The sequence below is a fragment of the Nerophis lumbriciformis genome, linkage group LG10 (genome assembly GCF_033978685.3).
Source record: "Nerophis lumbriciformis linkage group LG10, RoL_Nlum_v2.1, whole genome shotgun sequence".
NCBI classification, from domain to species: domain Eukaryota; kingdom Metazoa; phylum Chordata; class Actinopteri; order Syngnathiformes; family Syngnathidae; genus Nerophis; species Nerophis lumbriciformis.
In genome coordinates this window covers 34,784,364-34,806,346 of record NC_084557.2, presented here as the reverse complement: position 1 = coordinate 34,806,346, position 21,983 = coordinate 34,784,364, and the positions used below count along the sequence as shown (strand labels likewise).

Sequence of the window (21,983 nt, the reverse complement as noted above, 5' to 3'; positions counted from 1 at the left end):
GACTTCCCACGGGCCAGATTTTGGATGCTGTCAGGCCGTAGTTTGGGGACCACTGATCTAAACTTTACCGCTGCCGGGTATTTTTTTCTATACTTTTATTGTAATATTTTCAGAATGTGTTTGTTCTATTTTTGGCCAAAGACAATAAATCAATCAATCAATGTTTATTTATATAGTAAGACAAAGAAAACTATCTAAAGTTGTCTTTATATTTTAGTTTTAATGCCATGATTTTAATAGTCCGGCCCTGCGTGTGCACAGATTTCCCTCTATGTGGCCCCTGAGCTAAAATTATGTACAGTATTACAGTATATGTAACAGTTGCAGCATAAAATACAGAGCAGATCCAGCAGAAAAGAGACATTATAAACAAAGAGAGGTAGCTAACATAGAAGCGATCGGACAAATTAAAACAAAAAACTTCAGACTTCCCGCGGGCCGGATTTTGGATGCTGGCGGGCCGTAGTTTGGGGACTGCTGATCTGAGCTTTACCGCTGCCGGGAATTATTTTATAGACTTTTATTGTAACATTTTCAGAATGTGTTTGTTGGATAGATAGATAGATGTTGATAGTCCAACTCATACTGACTGGTACACACAAGCTATGGAGATGATATCAGTAGAAAAAACTGCATTTAGTTTAGATAATAATGAGTCATATATTGGAATATGGGATTAATTATTTAAATATGTTTTAACTCTTAAATGAACCAAAATATGACTTATTATATCTTTGTGGAAAATATTGGACACAGTGTGTTGTCAAGCTTATGAGATGCGATGCAAGTGTAAGCCACTGTGACACTATTGTTCTTTTTTTTTTTTTTTAATTGTTTTATTAATGTTTTTACTGATAATATCAATGAGGGATTTTTAATCACTGCTATTTTGAAATTGTTACAAATATTGATACTGTTGTTCCGTGTCATGTTTGTGTGTCCTCAATTGCTCTGTTTATAGCTATTCTGAATGTTGCTGGGTCAGGTTTTTTTTTGGCCAAATTAAGACAAATAAAACAATTTGAAGTTCTCTTTATTTTTTAGTTTTAATGCCATTAAATATTACCTAGATGAAATATTTTATATTGCTACTATGTTACATTTTTAGTCTACCTTTTACCTGCATTATCCTTCCCATCCTTACCGTTTCCATCATTTGAAAAAGACCTACTGTGTGGAACAATTTCCCTTGTGGATCCATAAAGTGTGAGTAAAACAACTTGCACTGAGCCTAGCCTATAAAATCCGCTACACCTCCCTGATACCGAAGTACATGTCAAACTACCGTATTTTTCGGAGTATAAGTCGCACAGGAGTATAAGTCGCACCTGACAAAAATGCATAATAAAGAAGGAAAAAAACATATGTAAGTCGCACTGGAGTATAAGTCTCATTTTTTGGGGAAATGTATTTGACAAAATCCAACACCAAGAATAGACATTTGAAAGGCAATTTAAAATAAATAAAGAATAGTGAACAACAGGCTGAATAAGTGTACGTTATATGAGGCATAAATAACCAACTGAGAACGTGTCTGGTATGTTAACGTAACATATTATGGTAAGAGTCATTCAAATAACTATAACATATAGAACATGCTATATGTTTACCAAACAATCTGTCACTCCTAATCGCTAAATCCCATGAAATATTATACGTCTAGTCTCTTACGTGAATGAGATAAATAATATTATTTGATATTTTACGGTACTGTTGTCAATAATTTCACACATAAGTCGCTTCTGAGTATAAGTCGCACTCACGGCCAAACTATGAAAAAAACTGCGACTTATAGTCCGAAAAATACGGTACTTCCTTAACGTAAATGACCGCCATAACCACAACACCAGGGGGAGCTCCACTAACCACGTTAAACCCAGATTCCGATCTAACAAAGGTCTTAACTCATTCTCTTTCTATGCCACATCAATGTGGAATGCGCTCCCAACGGGTATAAAAGAAAGGGCATCTCTATCCTCCTTCAAAACCGCAATAAAAGTACACCTTCACGCAACTTCAACCCTAAACTAACATCCTCCCCGGATTGTTAATAATCAAATGTAAATAATCAAATGTAGATACTTTTTCTTATGCCTTCTGATCTCTCTCTCTCTATGTCCACTACTTGCTGTACATATCCTACCAAGTCAGACCTTCACTGTTCCAATATCCATTTCTCTGTTCTCAATTGTTGATGACTGATGATAACAACCAAACCTAACCCCCCCCCCTCCACACCCCGAATTGTAAATAATGTAAATAATTCAATGTATACACCCTGATGATTATCTTGTGTGATGACTGTATTATGATGATAGTATATATCTGTATCATGAATCAATTTAAGTGGACCCCGACTTAGACAAGTTGAAAAACTTATTCGGGTGTTACCATTTGGTGGTCGATTGTACGGAATATGTACTTCACTGTGCAACCTACTAATAAAAGTCTCAATCAATCAGTCTGAGTCTAAGTCTAATGATTTTAATAGTCAGGCCCGTGTGTGCGCAGATTTCTCGCCATGCGGCCCCTGACCTACAATGAGTCGGACACCCCTGATGTACAGTATTACAGTATATGTAACAGCAGAAAATAGACATTATAAACAAAGAGAGGTAGCTAACATGGAAGCGGTCGGACAAAAAAAAAAAAGAAAAAAAAGTGAGACTTCCTGCGGGCCGGATTTTGGACACTGGTGGGCCGTATTGGGCCCGCGGGCCGTAGTTTGGGGACCACTGATTTAGTCCATTGACTAAAATATAAGAGCAAACACAAACCAGCAAATTGATAGGAACCACAGTACCGGACAACAATTGTAAACAAGTGCTGTTTTAAGACCAAAACTATACAAACAGCTTAAGTGAGACGTCATATGACAACATTGAAAGTTATAACTGTACGCACGGCTGTTGACAAAAAAAAAAAAACCTGACATTTCCTGGAGGGTTTCTGAAGGAAATATGATAAGCGCCATTTTACGAAATGTAGCAATTAGCCATTTTACGCAATGTAGTAATAACTCTTCTTTATAAAGACAAACACCGTTTAAACCGATTCATAATAAAAACTACTGACAGAAAGCCTTGACAACACGGCGCTGGTCTGAAACTGAAACCATTCAAATAAACGGACAAGAAACGGAAACGCTGCTTTCAAACAGTCAGTATGGAAGTAAAGTATATATATATATGTATATAAAATATAGGACATAAGGTAGAGATGTACGTACAAGTGGGAAGTCTTGTTGGAGGAAAAGGGGGCTGCTCCTCTTGTTTCTGCTGCTGGTAGGACGATAGCCGAAGTACGCATGCGCAAATATCAATGACGCAGGAGAACCCCACTGACGTCACATAGCACTTCAACCAATCAGCTGTGCCGTAGTTAATTTACTCTAAAAAATTAAGCTGCGCGGTCGTGGAAGAACATGATTAGTATTTAAAGGTTACAACCACTAATGTGAGGTGTAAAAAAATGTATTTGGAAATTGCGCTGAAAGACTACATTAATTGTGTTTTTCATCCATCTTTGTTGGCCCTGCAATGAGGTGGCGACTTGTCTTTCCGCCCGAGTGCAGCTGGGATAGGCTCCAGGCCGCCACCCCCCCCCCCCCCCCCCCCCTCCGCGACCCCGAAATGGACAAGCGGTAGAAAAATGGGTGTATGTAGGGATACAGTATATTATCAAGTTGACTCACTTCACACAAGTAGTTATTCAATTGGGCCCTCTAGTGGCCATTACACAGCACTGACAAATACACGTGCTCTTAAATGCCCTTGTCTTTATTTATGTTATCATCTGACTACACATTTATGCTATTATTAAAACATATACACCAGGAAAACAAATACTAGATGACTGTCAGGCTCATGGAGACCACTAAAAAGTGGTAAAAACTGGTCTTTCAAGAAACAACCCTGGGAGTATCAGTACATAAACACAAGCCTTCTGCTTTCATCTTCCAGTACATATTCCGTAAAATCATCTTTCATCTGCTTTCATCTTTGGCCGCTAACTTTTCCAATTTCTTGGGTAGGGTGACTGTTGCAAAATGGACTCTGTCCTCCCTCAGTTTCTGTCTCACCGACTGTTTCAGGCCGAAGGCCATGTACTCTTGCTTCTGCCTGTCGTACCGAGGCCAGGGGACCACCCCTGGACCATTGGGAGAGCTGGGGAGCAAATTCAAAAATGTATTACATTTTGTGCCCATATTCCCTTAAGGCATTACCTAATAATAATGAAAACACCATCAAAGGCATCAAATCATAATAGCAATAATATAGAGTTCTCTTTGTATCAGTTCTTACTCACCCACTCCGGACAAAATTGGCCCAGTATTTCATCATGGTTAAACACTGTCTATCATCCTCTTTGGTAAAATTGCCTGGAAATATGTCAGATCACTCATTCATTCATTCATCTCAGCAAAGGGGCCTTACAGTACTAGTAATATATAATATCCAACATACCAATAATTTGGACAGTTCCACCCCAGAAACATCCTCCAAACACAAAGGTGGCATCATCCCCGTGATCTGCCTTCACAAAAGTGGGCCTGGTGTGTTTGTACATGTCAGCACGATATCCAAACTCATACATGTAAACTGGAACACCCGCATCTAAACATGAAGAAGAATGTGAATACTCCATAACAAATGCATTGACAAGGTGAAAGGATAGTGTCATCGTCTGTATACATCAGAGGTACCTAAAGCAGTGGTTCTCAAACCACCTCAGAAAAAACACTTGACTCTCCAAGGACCACCATAATGACCAACTTTAAAATACAGTAGGTCTAAGTATTAATTAAAAACAAGGCAGAGGTCATATAATAAATAATCAAATGTATATACTTGTTCTTATGCTTTCCAAGCTCACTATGTTCACTGCTCACTGTACATATCCTACGAAGTCAGACCTATACTGTTTCAATGTCCACTTCTCAGATGATATTATTGTTGATGACTGAAGTGCTGATATCAACCAAACCTAACCCCCCTTCCCCCCTCCACATCCCACCCCCCGGATTGTAAATAATGTAAATAATTCAATGTATATACTCTGAGGATTAACTTGTGTGATGACTGTTTTATGCTGATAGTATATATTTATACCATGAATTGATTAACGTGAACCCCGACTTAAACAAGTTGAAAAACTTATTCGGGTGTCACCATTTAGTGGTCAATTGTACGGAATATGTACTGTACTGTGCAATCTACTAATAAAAGTCTCAATCAATCAATCAATCAATATTGAACACATATATGTAATATGTTGGCCTCTGTAACATCACACAGTTTGAACAGTAACATTGTGTTTGAATATTTAATTAAGTGATTCTTTGGCGTACCGCTAGTGCAGAGGTCGGCAACCCAAAATGTTGAAAGAACCACATTGGAGCAAAAATACCCCCAAAAAATCTGTCTGGAGTCTTAAATTAAAAGCCTTATATAAGTGCTTAAATGAAGGCAACACATGATGTACAGTAAGTGTCTATATTAGCTATATTTGCCTACGATCAAAGGCTGACGCAAATCTTCGTTGACAGAAATGTTGCATTTTAATTTTTATTGTACACATTTTTGCAACATTGGAAATCATTAGTAACAGGATGAGATAACTTCTGGAATTTACTGGCCCAGAATGGCCAAAGGTAGAGATGTGTGTGTCCAAGTTTAAGGAAATGGCAGGCTGTTTTCTTCTAATGGATTTATTACAATCTTTGCAAGCTGGGTAACATTTGCTGTGGTCTGGAGCAACATGGCACACAAACAACTCTGAGAAATGCAGCCAATATTACATTCAGATAATGTGTCATGAGACATGCAAATATAAATTAAACACACAGAGGACATAAGTAAAGGAAATCAAATATGCTCAAATATACCTACAAACGAGGCATAATGATGCAATATGTACATACAGCTAACCAAAATAGCATGTTAGCATCAATTAGCTTGCAGTCATGGATTGACCAAATATGCCTGATAAGCACTCCAGCATATCAATAAAATCAACAAAGCTCACCTTTGTGCATTCACGCACAGCATAAAATGTTTGGTGGACAAAATGAGACAAAAGAGTGGCATAAAACTTGTCTTTCTGTGGCCGCATCGGAGAAAGTTATACATGTAAACAAACTACGATGAGTTCAAGGATCGCTGAAATTAGTAAGACAAAACTGTGCTGGCCAAATACTCTCATCAGTGAAGCATGTGTAACACAAACAGTGGGATTTCTAACAATTAGGAAAGTTTGTTCTCCTACAGAAAATATATGAGATCGCAAAAAGCCGCTGCCTGACCAGGGCTCAGAAAATCTGCAGAGACTCCTCCCACCCCCACAAGGACTGTTTTCACTGCTTGACTCTAGAAAGAGGTTCCGCAGCCTCCGAAGCAGAACCTCCAGGTTCTGTAACAGCTTCTTCCCTCAGGCCGTAAGACTCTTGAACGCATCATAATTAAATGGATTAACTCGCTGGAATATAAAGACAATATAACATACATCCATAAACCTGGATGCATATGCAATAGTGCAATATATTTATCTGTACAGTAATCTATTTATTTATATCTGCACCTTATTGCTTTTTTATCCTGCACTACCATGAGCTAATGCAACAAAATGTTGTTCTTATCTGTACTGTAAAGTTCAAATTTGAATGACAATAAAAAGGAAGTCTAAGTCTAAGTCTAAGTCTAAAACAAACAAAAAAAAAAATTCTTCATCTTTTATCCATTTTCACACATCTCTGGAAGAGGTCCAGGGAGCCACTAGGGCGGCGATAAAGAGCCGCATGCGGCTCTAGAGCCACGGGTTGCTGACCCCGCACTAGTGGGACACGTACCACAGTTTGAGAATCACTGACTTAAAACATATTAGCTTAACTTTCCTTTTTCCAGATATAAAAAAAACTTCATTTATTCATTCATACTTGATCTGCAGCTGGGATCTACTTGATCCCAGCTGCAGTCAATACACAAGAAAATATAAACAAGTATTAGTCTCCAGTTAACCTGACATGCATAAAAACTCGGGTATCCTAAACCCACATAAGTGCAGGAAGAACATGCACACTTCACGCAGAGAGGTGCGAACTGAAACTCCAACCAGTTTCGTCTCTAGGCTTTTTGTGGCTCTAAACAAGATTTTGGTTGGGGCCCCATTTCAGGTCTGACTGCAGCCTAGTGAGTATTGTCATACAGTAATCCCTCACCACATTGCACTTGAAGTGTACGGCTCGCAAAGGGGAATATGTGGGTGTTATTTCATGCCTAGAGGCCTTTTGTAATGTTAAAAACTATATTTAGAAAGTTGTAGACAGTTTTTAATGCTCTAACTACGTAATTCTCACTTCGTGGAAATTCATTTACAAAACCCAAAACCAGTGAAGTTGGCACGTTGTGTAAATGGTAAATAAAAACAGAATACAATGATTTGCAAATCCTTTTCAGCCTATATTCAATTGAATAGACTGCAAAGACAAGCTATTTAATGTTCGAACTGGAAAACTTTGTTATTTTTTGCAGATATTAGCTCATTTGGAATTTGATGCCTGCAACATGTTTCAAAAAAGCTGGATTAGGTGACAAAAAAGACTGATAAAGTTGAGGAATGCTCATCAAACACTTTTTTGGAATATCCTCCAGGTGAACAGGCTAATTGGGAACAGGTGGGTGCTATGATTGGGTATAAAAGCAGCTTCCATGAAATGCTCAGTCATTCACAAACAAGGATGGGGCGAGGGTCACCACTTTGTGAACAAATACGTGAGCAAATTGTCCAACAGTTTAAGAATAACATTTCTCAACGAGCTATTGCAAGGAATTTAGGGATTTCACCATCTACGGTCCGTAATATCATCAAAGGGTTCAGAGAATCTGGAGAAACCACTGCACGTAAGCGATGATATTACGGACTTCAAGCGATACTGCATCAAAAAGCGACATCAGTGTGTAAAGGATATCACCACATGGGCTCAGGAACACTTCAGAAAACCACTGTCAGTAACTACAGTTTGTTGCTACATCTGTAAGTGCAAGTTAAAACTCTACTATGCAAAGCGAAAGTTATCCATCAACAACACCCAGAAATTCCGCCGGCTTCATCTAAAATGGACTGATGCAAAGTGGAAAAGTGTTCTGTGGTCTGACGAGTCCACATTTCAAATTGTTTTTGGAAACTGTGGACATCGTGTCCTCCGGACCAAAGAGGAAAAGAACCATCCGGATTGTTCTAGGCGCAAAGTTCAAAAGCCAGCATTAGTGCCCAAGGCATGGGTAACTCACACATCTGTGAAGGCACCATTAATGCTGAAAGGAACATACAGGTTTTGGCGCAACATATATTGCCATCCAAGCAACGTTATCATGGACGCCTCTGCTTATTTCAGCAAAGCCAATGCCAAGCCACGTGTTAAAACAGCGTGGCTTCATAGTAAACGAGTATGTGTACTAGACTGGCCTGCCTTTAGTCCAGTACTGTCTCCCATTGAAAATGTGTGGCGCATTATGAAGCCTAAAATACCACAAGGGAGACCCCCGGACTGTTGAACAACTTAAGCTGTACATCAAGCAAGAATGGGAAATAATTCCACCTGAAAAACTTCAAACATTAGTCTCCTCAGTTCCCAAACGTTTACTGAGTGTTGTTAAAAGGAAAGGCCATGTAACACAGTGGTAAAAATGCCACAGTTCCAACTTTTTTGCAATGAACTGCTGCCATTAAATTCTAAGTTAATGATTATTTGCAAAAAAAAAAAAAATGTTTCTCAGTTCGAACATTAAATGTCTTGTCCTTGCAGTCTATTCAATTGATTATAAGTTGAAAAGGATTTACAAATCATCGTATTCTGTTTTTATTTACGACTTACACAACATGCCAACTTCACTGATTTTGAGTTTTGTATATACAATTAACAGTGATAAACGAGGGTTTACTGTATTTCTCGTTTTTTTGGTTATGGGTGCCTGAGTGTGTGCATAAGAGATGCGACCAACAAAAAACACAATAAATGGGGCAAAATGTATGAAAAAAAAAGTTCTTTAAAAATATATATATTTAAGAAAAAGTTTTAGCTACAATATAAAGTCAAATAGTAGGTTAGTTTGAAAAATACAGCCATATATATTGAAATCAATGCTAAATTAACAAATATCTCTATGGGCTTTTAAGTGGACGTGACCACGATGCTGCCCAAGCAAAATAAAACCATCACAATGGACATGCTGACTCACCACTGAATAAAAGTGGTGAGTCAATGATCAGCTACAATCGCCACAATCATATTGCCCCTCCCCCTCAGTCGTTGGGGAACTAAACAACCGCAAAGAGTGTTTATGCCATGGGCTGGCCCTGATTCCAACCCAAAACTGCAATGATGTATTTAAAAAATATTCTGACCTCTGTGGTAGTCTGCCACCTTTACGACAGGTATTGTCATCAGGAGGTCTCCCATAAGTTCAGTAAATCTGTCCCTAATATCTTCTGGAGTCTTGGCAGTTTTCAGGTATTCGTCTGCAATAAGGCTGTTGGCTGAAGAGGCCTACAGGTCAGAAACAGTGAGAGAATGTTGGCGCATTAGATTTGTTCTATTTTTCTTCACACATTAAACACAGATACCATATACAGTATACACAAAACAAATCTTACTGGCAATATAAACATTTAGCTTTCCTAAGATCATCTGATATAACCACTGCTCTTAGGTTGTTTTCCGATTTGCCAAATTCCCGCTGGATATTAGGTAGGTAATCTTGCTGTCATAAAAAGGCGTACTGTTGACTTTTTGTTTACATCTAAACCAAATGGTAAATGCTGGTGATATTTGCACATATATATCTATCTATATATATGTATATACAAACCCCATTTCCATATGAGTTGGGAAATTGTGTTAGATGTAGATATAAACGGAATACAATGATTTGCAAATCATTTTCAACCCATATTCAGTTAAATATGCTACAAAGACAACATATTTGATATTCAAACTGATAAACTTTTTTTTTTTTAAATAATCATTAACTTTAGAATTTGTTGCCAGCAACACGTGACAAAGAAGTTGGGAAAGGTGGCAATAAATACTGATAAAGTTGAGGAATGCTCATCAAACACTTATTTGGAACAACCCACAGGTGAACAGGCAAATTGGGAACAGGTGGGTGCTATGATTGGATATAAAAGTAGATTCCATGAAATGCTCAGTCATTCACAAACAAGGATGGGGCGAGGGTCACCACTTTGTCAACAAGTGCGTGAGCAAATTGTTGAACGGTTTAAGAAAAACCTTTCTCAAGCAGCTGTTGCAAGGAATTTAGGGATTTCACCATCTACGGTCCGTAATATCATCAAAGGGTTAAGAGAATCTGAAGAAATCACTGCACGTAAGCAGCTAAGCCTGTGACCTTTGATCCCTCAGGCTGTGCTGTATCAACAAGCCACATCAGTGTGTAAAGGATATCACCACATGGGCTCAGGAACACTTCAGAAACCCACTGTCAGTAACTACAGTTGGTCGCTACATCTGTAAGTGCAAATTAAAACTCTCCTCTGCAAGGCGAAAACCATTTATCAACAACACCCAGAAACGTCGTCGGCTTCGCTGGGCCTGAGCTCATCTAAGATGGACTCATACAAAGTGCAAAAGCGTTCTGTGGTCTGACGAGTCCACATTTCAAATTGTTTTTGGAAACTGTGGACGTCGTGTCCTCCGGACCAAAGAGGTAAGGAACCATCCAGATTATTATAGGCGCAAAGTTGAAAAGCCAGCATCTGTGATGGTATGGGGGTGCATTAGTTCCCAAGACATGGGTAACTTACACATCTGTGAAGGCGCCATTAATGCTGAAAGGTACATACAGGTTTTGGAGCAACATATGTTGCCATCCAAGCAACGTTACCATGGACGCCCCTGCTTATTTCAGCAAGACAATCCCAAGCCACGTGTTACATCAACGTGGCTTCGTAGTAACAGAGTGCGGGTACTAGACTGGCCTGCCTGTAGTCCAGACCTGTATCCCATTGAAAATGTGTGGCGCATTATGAAGCCTAAAATACCACAACGGAGACCCCCGGACTGTTGAACAACTTAAGCTGTACATCAAGCAAAAATGGGAAAGAATTCCACCTGAGAAGCTTCAAAAATGTGTCTCCTCAGTTCCCAAACGTTTACTGAGTGTTGTTAAAAGGAAAGGCCATGTAACACAGTGGTGAACATGCCCTTTCCCAACTACTTTGGCACGTGTTGCAGCCATGAAATTCTAAGTTAATTATTATCTGCAAAAACTAAATAAAGTTTATGAGTTTGAACATCAAATATGTTGTCTTTGTAGTGCATTCAACTGAATATGGGTTGAAAATGATTTGCAAATCATTGTATTCCGTTTATATTTACATCTAACACAATTTCCCAACTCATATGGAAACAGGGTTTGTACTTAAAAACAGCAATTTAGAAAGCATATTCAAAAGATATAACTTTGTTCGTGAATTACAATATTGAATATTTTTGAGCTTTTTTTTTTTTTGTCATTGTTTTTGTTATCATTATCAACTATTCTCTTGGAGCTTACCCCTTCAGGATGGAACATGTTCATCATCACCAGCACAGACTCTCTGGTCATACCGTTCTCCCAGCCAGGAAGAACAAAATTCTGCAAACCACATTTCACAAAGTGTAGATATTCAAATGATTTGTTAGGCATCAGTGTTAAGACATATTTCATCCATTTGAATACTTGCAAGGAAAGTAGTAAAAATGTATGACCGTAGGAAGAATCCATCCAAACTCATGGTTGGTTATTCCCATCATCACCGGCACCTGCATCACTTCTTTCCGTTTTAGCAGCTCCTCTGCAGTATCAGTCAGAAAGACGCCGTCGACCACGGCTCCAAGGTAAATTTTCATCTGAGCAAAACATACAGGACGACAGAAACTTATACCAGAGCATCTTTACATTCTTTCAACTCCTTTTACCTTTTTAGTCGCGTCAATTAACTCTTGTTTGCTTTTTCCTCTCAAACACTGAACCAGTATCTGTGACGTGATGTCGTAACACCCAGTCAAGTTGCCCACAATCTGTTTGCAAAAAAAAAGATGACTTGAAATACTACAAACACAACTAAATGTACCCTCATGCTGCAATTTGGAGACATATTAGTATTAGTGGATGATTCATTTATTTTGTCATTGTTTAGCATATAAATATACAGTATGTGTATGCCTCAATGTTGTCATGATCCATGTCCCGGATCATGTATTATGTTCTGTTAGTTTTGGACTTCATAGTTCCCTTTTTTTTGTGCACCCTTGTTTGTTTTAGTTACCATGGTTACTTATTATTTCCACCTGCCTTTGATTAGTGTTCGCCCGCTCACCTGCTGCCCGAGCACTAATCAGAGGCATTATTTAAACCTGCCTTGCCCTCCAGTCAGTGCTGGAGTATTGTTTGTTGTATGCTGTGGACCAGCGACGTGCGGTCACTGGAGGCAGGTAAGGCAGGGCCTCACCTGCCATCATGGAAAGAAAAAAAATGTAAAAAGAAAAACAATTAATTAAATTGTTATATGTATTCAGTGATTATACTATAAAGTTATTTTCCATTTAACTTCACCAGTTTTAGATTATTTTTATTCAAAATCGCTGAATTTTCACATTTGCCGTTCAAATACTGAGAAGAGACGGTGCGGTGAACAGCAGCCAGTTGAGGCACGTCACTCAGTTGTGCCTCAACATGGATTGCGCAATGACTCGGCTAACTGCTGGTCTGCTGTGCAGTGAGACCGTATTGCTATATGAATTATATTATACATTTCCATAGTTTAGTTAGCTGAGGTATATAATGTACAGTGTATTTTGTCAACAACTGTATGGGTGTAAAGTATTTCTTGTGCTGAGCAATCATAAAACTGCTGCGATGACGCACTGTGTAAGGTTCGCAGTAATCCCGCCTCCTGGTGCCGGTTAATGCACTCCCACCGCAGAATGCACCCCCCGACGGGAGCGCCACACCAACCAAAGCCCACAGCCAAACCCTCCACGTGCAAGACCGAATCCACCCAAAAAAAGTCACTTAACAAGAAGCCAAAAAGTGCAAAAACAACAATACTCGCGCCGGAGGAGCCGTGAACGACTGCAGGGACACAACATTAGGTACACCTGCAGACTGCAGCACGGATTTCATATTTCATTCATTCACAACTCCTCCAACACCAACACCACTGTTCCCGCACTTATAAGTAAAGGTTAGACCATAATAAAGTTTTTTTAAATAAATGTGCTTTTTTGTGTGCTACAGTTTGTATGTGTAAAGTTAATGATAATAATGTGACCTCAGACTATGTTAAGGTAACGTGTGGAGTTCCTCAGGGTTCGGTTCTTGGCCCTGCATTCTTTAGTATTTACATGCTGCCGCTAGGCGACATCATACGCAAATGCGGTGTTAGCTTTCATTGTTATGCTGATGACACCCAACTCTACATGCCCCTAAAGCTGACCAACACGCCGGATTGTAGTCAACTGGAGGCGTGTCTTAATGAAATTAAACAATGGATGTCCGCTAACTTCTTGCAACTCAACGCCAAGAAAACGGAAATGCTGATTATCGGTCCTGCTAAACACCGACATTTATTTAATAATACCACCTTAACATTTGACAACCAAACAATTACACAAGGCGAATCAGTAAAGAATCTGGGTATTATCTTCGACACACATTAAGAGTGTTACTAAAACGGCCTTCTTTCATCTCCGTAATATCGCTAAAATTCGTTCTATTTTATCCACTAGCGACGCTGAGATCATTATTCATGCGTTCGTTACGTCTCGTCTCGACTACTGTAACGTATTATTTTCGGGTCTCCCTATGTCTAGCATTAAAAGATTACAATTGGTACAAAATGCGGCTGCTAGACTTTTGACAAGAACAAGAAAGTTTGATCATATTACGCCTATACTGGCTCACCTGCACTGGCTTCCTGTGCACTTAAGATGTGACTTTAAGGTTTTACTACTTACGTATAAAATACTACACGGTCTAGCTCCGTCCTATCTTGTCGATTGCATTGTACCATATGTCCCGGCAAGAAATCTGCGTTCAAAGAACTCCGGCTTATTAGTGATTCCCAGAGCCCAAAAAAGTCTGCGGGCTATAGAGCGTTTTCTATTCGGGCTCCAGTACTATGGAATGTCCTCCCGGTAACAATTGAGATGCTACCTCAGTAGAAGCATTTAAGTCCCATCTTAAAACTCATTTGTATACTCTAGCCTTTAAATAGACCCCCCTTTAGACCAGTTGATCTGCCGTTTCTTTTCTTTTCTCCTCTGCTCCCTTCTTCCTTGTGGAGGGGGGGGGGGGCACAGGTCCGGTGGCCATGGATGAAGTGCTGGCTGTCCAGAGTCGGGACCCGGGGTGGACCGCTCGCCTGTGCATCGGCTGGGAACATCTCTGCTCTGCTGACCCGTCTCCGCTCGGGATGGTGTCCTGCTGGCCCCACTATGGACTGGACTCTTACAATTATGTTGGATCCACTATGGACTAGACTCTCACAATATTATGTCAGACCCATTCGACATTCATTGCATTCGGTCTCCCCTAGAGGGGGGGGTTACCCACATATGCGGTCCTCTCCAAGGTTTCTCATAGTCATTCACATCGACGTCCCACTGGGGTGAGTTTTTCCTTGCCCTTATGTGGGCTTTGTACCGAGGATGTCGTTGTGGCTTCTGCAGCCCTTTGAGGCACTTGTGATTTAGGGCTATATAAATAAACATTGATTGATTGATTGATTGATTGAAAGTTATAGTTAAGTTAAAGTACCAATGATTGTCACACACACTAGGTGTGGAGAAATTTGTCCTCTGCATTTGACCCATCCCCTTGATCACCCCCTGGGAGGTGAGGGGAGCAGTGGACAGCAGCGGCGCCGCCCCCGGGAATAATTTTTGGTGATTTAACCCCCAATTCCAACCCTTGATGCTGAGTGCCAAGCAGGGAAGAATGCTGGTATGAGCTTTTAAACAAAACCCGTTATTTGCTGCCAATCAAATGGTGAATAAGATACTCTTTAGGGTTCATATGTTTGTAAATCTGACTGTGATGAAGTCAGTACCTCACCAGCCATCAACCTCACCGCACGTCACTGATGTGGACTCCCTGTTTCATGCAATGCTCTGTTCATGCTTGTTTTCTGGAGATACCATAGTTCATGCTGACGATTTCATGCTTAGTTCATGCTGCTTGTGCCTTGCCAAGTAAGTTTTGTTTATTTATGCCACAGTTAGCGACTTTTTGTTTCATGTCCATAGTTCAGGCTAAGTGTTAGCTTTTGTTTCCTGCGTTAAGTTGTGCCTTCGCCCTGTGCGCCTTTTTGTTTTCACCTTTTTTTGAACATTAAAACCATGTTTTCTTGTACACCGCCTGTCATCTCTGCATCTTGGGGTTCGTCACCTCTTCATCGTGACAGAATACTCCAGCCCTGACTGGAGGGCAAGGCAGGTTTAAATAATGCCTCTGATAAGTGCTCGGGCGGCAGGTGAGCGGGCGAACACTAATCAGAGGCAGGTGGAAATAATAAGTAACCATGGTAACTAAAACAAACAAGGGTGCACAAAAAAAGGGAACTATGAAGTCCAAAACTAAAAGAACATAATACATGATCCGGGACATGGATCATGACAAATGTTTACTTATAAGGAGCAGGCTTGCGCAACATTCTGGATTAGATTGAGAATGCCTTCCGAATTCCAATTAAATTCCATGAATTTGAATTACATTTGAATTGAGGTCGCAAACAGGGAATAGAATTCCAATTCCACAAATTACTTTAAATTTTAATTTATTGTATTCAGATTCATGATTTACAGTAAATTTCATACACGACTGTTTCATGCATTGCATAGAAATATTGTGAATCAGCGCCAACAACAAGATTTTTGGTTTGCACCATGATTTACAGCAAGGGTGTCAAACTCATTTTACATCGGGGGCCACATGGAGAAAAATCTACTCCCAAGTGGGCCGGACTGGTAAAATAACAGCACGATAACTTAAAAATAAAGACAACTTCAGATTGTTTTCTTTGTGTAAAAATAGAACAAGCGCATTCTAAAAATGTACAAATCATAATGTTTTTTTAAATATATATATATACTTACATGTTGCTTTATTTGTCGTTATTTATACTTTCTGAATAAATTATGTGATAATGTTCATTAGTCAACTCATTGGTGTTAATTTTCAATCTATCAAGATAAAATAATATCAAAATCAAATTACAGGATGTTATTTATGTGGTTTATTTTTTTTTTACATATGTAGCATCATCTACACAGATACAAATAATTGTTATTGCGACATCTAGTGGACACATTTAGAACAGCAGTTTTTTTTCATTCAAAAATTTCGGGTCATTTTTATAGATAGCAAACTCATCCCGCTGGCCTGATCCGGACCACGGGCCGTATGTTTGACACCCCTGATTTACACCTTACACCGCACACTTACTAAGTCCTTATGAACTGACGTTACAAAGAACAAGTTACAATACCTTCACAAGTCCCAATGAAGCGCTGCTGGTGTAGGCTCCAACCATTGCAACGCCGCTTTGAAAAATTGCCCTATGAAACAATCCTTGAGCTTGTGGAGACAGAGTCTGGGGAAATAAGGTCAATAATTTATTAAAAGTGCTACATTATGGATGACATTACTGTTGCTCTTTTTTTTAAGTGAAGAGGAACTATGATGATTTTAATCTGCATTTAAAACACTTCCTTTCGGTCAGTGGTTCTCAAACTGTGGTACTCAAGCTCCATCTAGCGGTACACCAAAGAATCAATGAGGTGATTAGTGTTTTATTGTCCTATATTCAAACTGTGTGTAATGTTACAGTGGCCAAAAACATGAAATATACCTATATAATAAAACCAATGCCTTGTTTACAATGAATACTCAGGCCTATTACGCTACTGTATTTTAATGTTGGTCATTATGGTGTTACTTGGAGAGCCAAGTGTTTTCTGAGGTGGTACTTGGTGAAAAAAAGTTTGAGAACCACTGGTCTAGATAATATTTATTGGGATATACTTTGGTGTAAATTTTACGTACATTTTGCTACACAGTCATATATATAACCCACGTTCTGAGTTTCCGGTTCGTAGATCAGTGGTCGGGAACCTTTTTGGCTGAGAGAGCCATGAAAGCCAAATATTTTAAAATGTATTTCCGTGAGAGCCATATAATATTCTTAAACATTGAATACAACTAAATGCGTGCATTTTTAAGTAAGACCAACATTTTTAGAGTACCGTATTTTTCGGACTATAAGTCGCAGTTTTTTTCATAGTTTGGACGGGGGTGCGACTTATACTCAGGAGCGACTTACAGTATGTGTGAAATTATTAACACATTACCGTAAAATATCAAATAATATTATTTATCTCATTCACGTAAGAGACTAGACGTATAAGATTTCATGGGATTTAGTGATTAGGAGTGACAGATTGCCCTGCGATGAGGTGGCGACTTGTCCAGGGTGTACCCCGCCTTCCGCCCGATTGTAGCTGAGATAGGCTCCAGCGCCCCCCGCGACCCCAAAAGGGAATAAGCGGTAGAAAAAGGATGGATGGATGGAGTGACAGATTGTTTGGTAAACGTATAGCATGTTCTATATGTTATAGTTATTTGAATGACTCTTACCATAATATGTTACGTTAACATACCAGGCACGTTCTCAGTTGGTTATTTATGCCTCATATAACGTACACTTATTCAGCCTGTTGTTCACTATTCTTTATTTATTTTAAATTGCCTTTCAAATGTCTATTCTTGGTGTTGGGTTTTATCAAATAAATTTCCCCCAAAAATGCGACTTATACTCCAGTGCGACTTATATATGTTTTTTTCCTTTTTATTATGCATTTTCGGCCGGTGCGACTTATACTCCGGAGCGACTTATACTCTGAAAAATACTGTATAATAAGTCTCTTTTTCTTTTTAATAACAGTTATTCTGAAGGTAACCAATAATAAATAAAATACTTCTTACCATTAATGCGACTTCTGGTGCTGTATGGTTTTGCTGATGGCTTTGTAGTCTGGTTGATACATGGTTATTTTTAACACTGTGATTACCAGCGGAATTATTCATTACTTATCGTGTTAAGCAATGTCAGCTAGGATTTATCTGAGAGCCAGATGCAGTCATCAAAAGAGCCACATCTGGCTCTAGAGCCATAGGTTCCCTAACGCTGTTTTAGATTGTATATGAAACCACGCCCCACCGTCTCCAAAAGTTTCATAATGCATCTTTTGAAAATTAACACTGTCTGTTTAAATATACTGTATATCTTGAAAACAAATGTCACACTGTTTTTTTTCTGGACACAGTCGAAAATAAACTTCATAAACATTATATAGAATTATCCGGTCACAACATTAGGTAAACCTGCTGCATCGATACAGAGCCGCATAAAAAGACGCTGCAGGGCATAAGACGAGAAGTTATTTGGAATGTGTTTGCACTGTTAAATGAACCTAAAATACAAAACACAAAACCAGTAAAGTTGGCACGTTGTGTGATTCGTAAATAAAAATAGAACACAATGATTTGCAAATCCTTTTCAACTTATATTCAATTGAATAGACTGCAAAGATATTTAATGTTCCAACTGAGAAACTTAATTTTTTTTTTTGCAAATTATCATTAACTTCAAATTTAATGGCAGCAACACATTGCAAAAAAATTGTCACAGGGGCATTTTCACCACTGTGTTACATGGCCTTTCCTTTTAACAACACTCAGTAAACGTTTGGGAACCGAGGAGACACATTTTTGAAGCTTCTCAGGTGGAATTATTTCCCATTCTTGCTTGATGTACAGTTTAAGTTGTTCAACAGTCCGGTGTCTCTCTTGTTGTGTTTTAGGCTTCATATTGCGCCACACATTTTCAATGGGAGACAGGTCTGGACTACAGGCAGGCCAGTCTAGTACCTGCACTCTTTTACTATGAAGCCACGCTGTTGTAACATGTGGCTTGGCATTGTCTTGCTGAAATAAGCAGGGGCGTCCATGATAACGTTGCTTGGATGGCAACATATGTTGCTCCAAAACCTGTATGTACATTTCAGCATTAATGGTGCCCAGAGGTGGGTAGTAACGCGCTACATTTACTCTACTTGAGTAACTTTTGGGATAAATTGTACTTCTAAGAGTAGTTTTAATGCAACATACTTTTACTTTTACTTGAGTATATTTATAGAGAAGAAACGCTAATTTTACTCCACTCCATTTATCTACATTCAGCTCGCTACTCGCTACTGATTTTTATCGATCTGTTAATGCACGCTTTGTTTGTTTTGGTTTGTTAGACAGACCTTCAAAGTAGGATCTATAGCATGCCTGCGTTTCACCAATCAAATACAGTCACTGGTGACGTTTGACTCCGTTTCACCAATCAAACAGAGCCAGGCGGTCACATGACTCATGAACTCAACGTCAAATTTGAGGAAGCACATAGCGGTAAGTAACGTTAGTAGATATTTTGGCTGTCACCGTAGGCTGATGTTAGCTTCCCTGCTATGAATCACTGTCAAATGTACATCGTGTGGGGACATTTATTAACGCACTGCAGCCTCATAAAGGGACAGACAAAGGCACACACACACACACACACACACACACATGCATACAAACATCAATCAAGTGCACAGTGTGTTCTCAGGTGCAGCCCACACCTATCAGTTTATGGTTTGCGTAAAGGCTAACTTGTTATTTTCCTTTGTAATCTCTGCCTACTGAGCCTATGGTGCTGTTAAGTTATTGTGGCTCAATTTGCCTTAATTTTTTTTTGTTAATGTATTATTATTTAATATATATTATTGTTTTAGTTGCTTTGGAGATATTCCTGACTCTGAATTTGCTCATTGCTATTTTTATGTTTTTGTGCATTATTTGTTGCCGTCATCATTAAACGAACAGGTTACTCATCAGTTACTCAGTACTTGAGTAGTTTTTTCACAACATACTTTTTACTTTTACTCAAGTAAATATTTGGGTGACTATCCTTACTTTTACTTGAGTAATAAATCTCTAAAGTAACAGTACTCTTACTTGAGTACAATTTCTGGTTACTCTACCCACCTCTGATGGTGCCTTCACAGATGTGTAAGTTACCCATGCCTTGAGCACTGATACACCCCCATACCATCACAGATGCTGGCTTTTGAACTTTTTCGCCTATAACGTCGTGTCCTCCTTGGTCCAGAGGACACGACGTCCACAGTTTCCAAAAACTATTTAAAATGTGTACTCCTCAGACCACAGAACACTTTTACACTTTGCATCAGTCCATCTTAGATGAGCTCGGGCCCAGCAAAGCCGGCAGCGTTTCTGGGTGTTGTTGATAAATGGATTTCGCTTTGCAATAGTAGAGTTTTAACTTGCACTTACAGATGTAGCGACGAACTGTAGTTACTGATAGTGTTTTTCTGAAGTGTTCCTGAGCCCATGTGGTGATATCCTTTACACACCGATGTCGGTTTTTGATGCAGTACCGCCTGAGGGATCGAAGGTCCGTAATATCATGTCTTAAAGCACCTCTTCCTGAGGCTGTTTCAGTGTTATAACTTCACCTTTATCTTTAGTGTTTAAGCACAAATGCGTCCGTTCTCCCTTTTCTCTTTACACACTGTGTCTGCTTGTAAGTACTCTGTGATTGTGCGCTGCCGAACATGCTCGTCTGCTCGTGAACCAGCAATGACACGACGTGACGACGGCGGGGGAGTGGGGGACCGGTGCTTTTTGGAGGCGGTATAGTACCGAATATGATTCATTAGTATCGCGGTACTATACTAGTACCGGTATACCGTACAACCCTACGACACACATGCAAGAAAATTACAACATTTTTAAAAGCAGTGTTCGGAAAAGTGTATGCATGCACGTCATCGCGAGACAGTCGTGATTGACAGCCATGAACGCCAATTTATGTCATTCTACCTTTTCCCAAAGTTTAACTGGTAATTGTGATAAATACATACATTGAACTGGTAAATATGTTCTCTTCAAGCACTATAGGCAACGTATGCTAGTCATTGGTGGTTTTATATTTGTGGTTTAAAAAATATGTAATTTGGAACAGGTGACATACAGCAGCTTTAATTATCAAACGAAAAGAGGATGTATATGTTTTTCTGTGGCAGTGTTTGTTTTCGTTTACCAGGATAGACGCACTGATGCCTCCTGCAGATTCTCCGGCGATGGTGACAGCTTGAGGGTTGCCGCCAAAGGCCTCTATGTTTTCCTGCACCCACTTTAGAGCTGCCAGCTGATCCAAGAAACCCCAGTTTCCTCGAAGATGTTCGTCACCAGTGCTTTAGAATAGGACATTTCTGGATACTATTGATTTTGCTTTTGATTCTTGAAAGGTACTGTACATTTCTGTAACAACCATGCCTGGTAACACTCGCCCTATAGTTCACCAACATATAATAAGGACGACTTTGTTCATAGCACATACAAAACTCAAAACCAGTGAAGTTGGCACGTTGTGTAATTCGTCAATAAAAACAATGATTTGCTAATTTTTTCAACTTATATTCAATTTGAATAGACTGAAAAGACAAGATATTAAATGTTCAAACTGACAAACAAATATTTTTTGCAAATAATCTTTAACTTAGAATTTAATGGCAGCAACACATTGCAAAAAAGTTGGCACAAAGCACTTTTACCACTGTGTTACATGGCCTTTCCTTTTAACAACACTCAGTAAACGTTTGGGAACTGAGGAAACACATTTTTGAAGCTTCTCGGGTGGAATTATTTCCCATTTTTGCTTGATGTACAGCTTAAGTTGTTCAACAGTCCGGGGGTCTTCGTTGTGGTATTTTAGGCTTCATAATGCGCCACACATTTTCAATGGGAAACAGGTCTGGACTACAGGCAGGCCAGTCTAGTACCCGCACTCTTTTACTATGAAGCCAC

At 39.3% G+C, this 21,983-nt stretch overlaps 2 protein-coding genes across 4 annotated transcripts in view; both read right to left on the bottom strand.

Annotated features, from left to right (window-relative positions):
* The window catches only part of kiaa0513 (KIAA0513 ortholog), a 61,841-nt gene extending 58,484 nt beyond the window's left edge, over positions 1-3,357 (bottom strand). For all 3 annotated transcript variants that reach the window (XM_061969761.2, XM_061969762.2, XM_061969763.2), the window contains exon 1: positions 3,230-3,357. The gene's annotated coding sequence lies outside the window, so the exon portion shown is untranslated. The remainder of the gene's footprint in view (positions 1-3,229) is intronic.
* Positions 3,358-3,763: 406 nt separating this feature from the next.
* ces3 (carboxylesterase 3) overlaps positions 3,764-21,983 on the bottom strand; it is a 33,328-nt gene continuing 15,108 nt past the window's right edge. The window contains exons 5-13 of the mRNA XM_061969766.2: positions 21,217-21,370; positions 16,549-16,653; positions 11,978-12,079; positions 11,768-11,908; positions 11,574-11,654; positions 9,403-9,544; positions 4,467-4,616; positions 4,309-4,381; positions 3,764-4,166 (exon numbers count right to left, since the gene is read on the bottom strand). Of these exons, the coding sequence (XP_061825750.1) occupies positions 3,986-4,166; positions 4,309-4,381; positions 4,467-4,616; positions 9,403-9,544; positions 11,574-11,654; positions 11,768-11,908; positions 11,978-12,079; positions 16,549-16,653; positions 21,217-21,370 (1,129 nt within the window). The 3' untranslated portion in view covers positions 3,764-3,985. The remainder of the gene's footprint in view (positions 4,167-4,308; positions 4,382-4,466; positions 4,617-9,402; positions 9,545-11,573; positions 11,655-11,767; positions 11,909-11,977; positions 12,080-16,548; positions 16,654-21,216; positions 21,371-21,983) is intronic.